Source organism: Loa loa (genome assembly GCF_000183805.2).
Source record: "Loa loa unplaced genomic scaffold supercont3.168, whole genome shotgun sequence".
NCBI lineage: Eukaryota > Metazoa > Nematoda > Chromadorea > Rhabditida > Onchocercidae > Loa > Loa loa.
The window spans coordinates 87,607-91,493 of record NW_018108348.1 but is presented as its reverse complement, the minus strand read 5'-3'; the positions used below and the strand labels follow the sequence as shown (position 1 = coordinate 91,493).

At 30.9% G+C, this 3,887-nt stretch overlaps 1 protein-coding gene across 1 annotated transcript; it reads right to left on the bottom strand.

Annotated features, from left to right (window-relative positions):
• Window positions 1-642: 642 nt before the first annotated feature.
• On the bottom strand, window positions 643-2,626 carry LOAG_13370 (sorting nexin-12). Its single transcript, XM_003148878.2, has 4 exons — window positions 2,453-2,626; window positions 1,809-1,904; window positions 1,316-1,440; window positions 643-993 (listed from the first exon to the last, which is right to left on the bottom strand). Exons 1-4 carry the CDS (start codon window positions 2,618-2,620, stop codon window positions 888-890), a joined length of 495 nt encoding a protein of 164 aa, XP_003148926.1. The 5' UTR covers window positions 2,621-2,626; the 3' UTR covers window positions 643-887.
• Window positions 2,627-3,887: the final 1,261 nt, after the last annotated feature.

Below are 3,887 nucleotides of genomic sequence, written 5' to 3'. Positions count from 1 at the left end.
TATATATATATATATATATATATATATATATATATATATATATATATATATATATATATATATATATATATAAGCAAGAAACTATTTTGCTTATTTCTGTACAAAACATCGAAGAACTGTTCTTAGAGATATGATAAAACACGAAGTTAACCAAATAAGAAAAGGAAGATATGAAATACAAAGATTCTATAAATATATGTATGAACAGGTAGAAGTACAGAAAACAGTATACATATACTGTTTTGTAAATACCTTCGCTATAAAAGTTACTTCAGTTGTCCACGGTGTCGATAAATCTATTTACTGAGGAATGGTTTACAGTTAAAACGGTACACTTAGCTTTGTTTTGTTATAACAACATTTAAATAAATTTTTTCTACAATAACAGTGAAAGAGGCACTTATCAAAGTAACCAAAAATAAAAGTAAATGGAATCCACAACAGTCAGTTCGTCAGTCAACGATATTTCACAAAAGGTTATGCTGACCGTTTAATAAATTATCACGTAGTGGGAAATTTTCTATGTTTCTACCCATTGATACGAATTATGCATACTTAACAGTCACATTTTGCCAGCAACAAACTAGCACAGTAATGTGTAAATACCTTCGCTCTCATCATGACAAAATAAACCAAATTGATGACAAATATAACTAATCTATTACACAACTGATTTTTCATAAAACGAAATGAAGATAAAATGTAACACATTACTTATAATAATGAAGATTAAGTAACAAACCATAAACATTTCTCAACAAAGAGATTAACTTGCACAAAATGATAATTGCTTCAATGAAGCCTAAAATATCGTTCGGATAAAAAAGAGAACACAACTGGTTCTATGTTGCACAGCGATGAATACGATGATAAATTAGTGCAAACATTTATGTGAGACGGATTTTGCCTGGAACATAATGCTTGTCAATTATTGGATCCTGTAGAAAGATGTGTAAGCATCGTTCGTTTTGTGCAAGTGGGTGTCCAGCAACTCTGCAAAACAATTGTTCTTGTGTTCGATTTAGAAAGAATTACCTACAATTAATATGCAATAACGGTAAAAGTAAAGCTCAAGGCATTAGAAAGTCCTACCGATAAAAGCGCAGAAGTCATTCATCCAATTTAACATAGCAGTATAAGACAGCATTCGAAATTTGCATCTTGAACAAAAAAAAGAGAATTTGTGTGAAAAGCTTCCTTTCTTTAATTTTCTTAAAAACGACACAGTGACACGAGTTGTATAAATATTTGAGAGCTGGGAAATCATAATCATGAAGTTGAATAGTGAGGGAAAAAAGTCTTAACAAGAACCTACTTGTTGATGAACAGTTCCAAGCCTTTTCTCCTTTCCTCGATAAATGAGTCCTCAAATATCCCATCGTCGGAACGGAATGGTAATTGCCGCTTGAGTGCCTTACCAGGCAAAGTTGGCACAACAATCTGCAGCAATGAAAATATATGACATAATCATGGACAAGTGTTTTGAAAATGATGCTTTACAGTTAGATCACTACGCTGATTCCATCTATCCATTCAAAGATCAAATAATGCGCTGAATCAGACCGTCCAGTTTATACTGATAGAACACATAGGTAGATGTTTACTACCCAACTGAACTCTTAAGATACCAATCCCATCTCGTCCCTTCGCTGTGCTGTAATTGTTGCCAGTCGTGATGGAGAACTGTTTTGCGAATATTTATTTCATTAATTCAAATGTTTTATGAGAAACAGTAATGTTACTGTTTCGAAAGAACAATATTTGTTGAATACACTTTCTTCAAATAAAACATTAAAAGTAATATATACCTTGCTATCACGTTCTAATTCACCTCTAAGCCATTCAAAATCGGAATAACGACGACGAACACTTGATTCTTTATACTTAAATATCGGCAAATTTGTCTGCAATTCAGCATAATCCAGTTAACATGAAACAAGGTGAAAAGAACTAATAAAGTAGCTTTAAATTTTCTCATAAAAGTATCAACATGCACAATCAAGAAATTAGTCATAATTAAGCAATTGACCATAGTTAAACTATAGCTACAGTTCTAAACAACTTTGTCTACACATTGCAATTTATCAATTTTGAACTATTTGTAGTTTACTAGCATATGTTTACTAGAGCAACGTAGTTTTTTAATCTCGCAATCATTATAATCAAACCAAACCAAAAAATCTATGGAAATATTGAAGCACATTTCAATGTGATATAGTGTAGATCATAAAAACTATGAAAAGTTTTTCATATTTATAGTAAATGATAGTACTATCGAAGTCCGTGAAAGCTTTATATCATACACGAAGCCTAATCCGATGTAAGCTAACTGAATGATTTCATAATGAAACTTCGAAAAATTAAAACAAATTTCGAAAAAATCCCAAACTCTTATTTGCTTTATTAAAATTTATCTCGACATATCTTTTTGATAAAAACCATAATACGTTACCCTCAATCGAATCTCATAATCAGTATAACGTGTCTTCCCAACACCATGAGTTATTGGATTGATCACTTCAATTTCCAGAAAATTCGCCGGCGGTGCATACGCTTCATCCAACGTTTGACGTTTCGGAGCTAGACGTTGCGTTACAACTGTTGCACTACTACCACTCATCTAAAAAAAAAATCCATATTAACATAAGATATATACTACAGTTAAAGTGAAACGGCTTTTTGACGTTAAAAGATAACATTGTGCACGAAAAATGAATCCGATATTTGTCACTGTTTCGCTTGTTAATGTCAACAAGGATTGGAACATGCATAATTTTCTACATGGTTTTTATCAGAAAAAATTGCAAAAAAAGAACAGAACTATAAATGTATTAGCGTACGTACATAATTTTTACGTGCGCATGCATATGTTTGCAGATACTTGTATATGCGTAATTATGTTTATATCATTGTATGTACAAGCATGAATGTATTGCAATATAACCATTTGTAAACAATACCGCAATAAGCAAACAATGGTAAATATTGCACAATTTTTTTATTTTCGTCTCCTGAATACAAATTTTATGGTTATTAAAAGTTTAAAGTTTACTGACCTATTTTAAGCATTTGTTTCGAGGAATAGCTTCTTTTGTTTTTTATGAAATATTTTGAATCAACTAATTCACATATTGGTAATCATTTCAAAAAGAAACATCGATAAGGCAAAACATATTGAAACGAAGTTTGAACTGAAGAAGAAACATTCCCGATTTCCCAATATTAAATACAACAAACAGTTTTTGCTATTTTAAACGCTTAAATTATCTGTCTTTTTTCCGTGAAAATATTTTGAATGTTCAAATTTAAGTGCAAGAGAAATTGTTTATTACATTTGACAGTGATGTCAAATTTCGAAATATGGTTGTGTATTTGATAAACATTCCATTTAAAGTGATTATGATTCAAATTGTCGTTACATCGGAGATAATTGCCAAATATTTGCCAGTAACACATCACTGATAAATGTCATGCTGCATTACTGATAAGAGATGATTCACTACTAGAAAGAAAAAGGTTTTTGACATCCTTAACTTTTTTCCTAAATCATAAACTTGACAATACAGCTTATCATGATCAATACTTTCAGGATGATCATTTACTACGGCTTTCATAACTAAAACTAATTCGTTTGCTTACAAAAGGAAACGGTTTTTCTGATAATAGTATGGTGGAGCAAACCAGATACGGTGTGATGCAAGTTTTCGAAATCTCAAATCATCCCGCTGAGTGGACCTATTTTAATTGCTATCTCATTTGTATATCACATAATTCAAACTCTGAAGAGAAGGAAATCACAGGATATTAAAAAGAACGAAGTTGAGAGAAAAAAAAAGAACTGAATTTCACAACATTCGTCAATATCAAAGATAATAATGGTTTTTAGA

Excerpts from the sequence above, each read along its gene's own strand:
- LOAG_13370 (XM_003148878.2), bottom strand. The coding sequence starts at position 2,620 with ATGAGTGGTAGTAGTGCAACAGTTGTAACGCAACGTCTAGCTCCGAAA. Across the intron at positions 1,905-2,452 it reads ATTATGAGATTCGATTGAGG|ACAAATTTGCCGATATTTAA; the intron begins GTAACGTATTAT and ends GCTGAATTGCAG. Across the intron at positions 1,441-1,808 it reads AATTAGAACGTGATAGCAAG|ATTGTTGTGCCAACTTTGCC; the intron begins GTATATATTACT and ends TCATTGCTGCAG.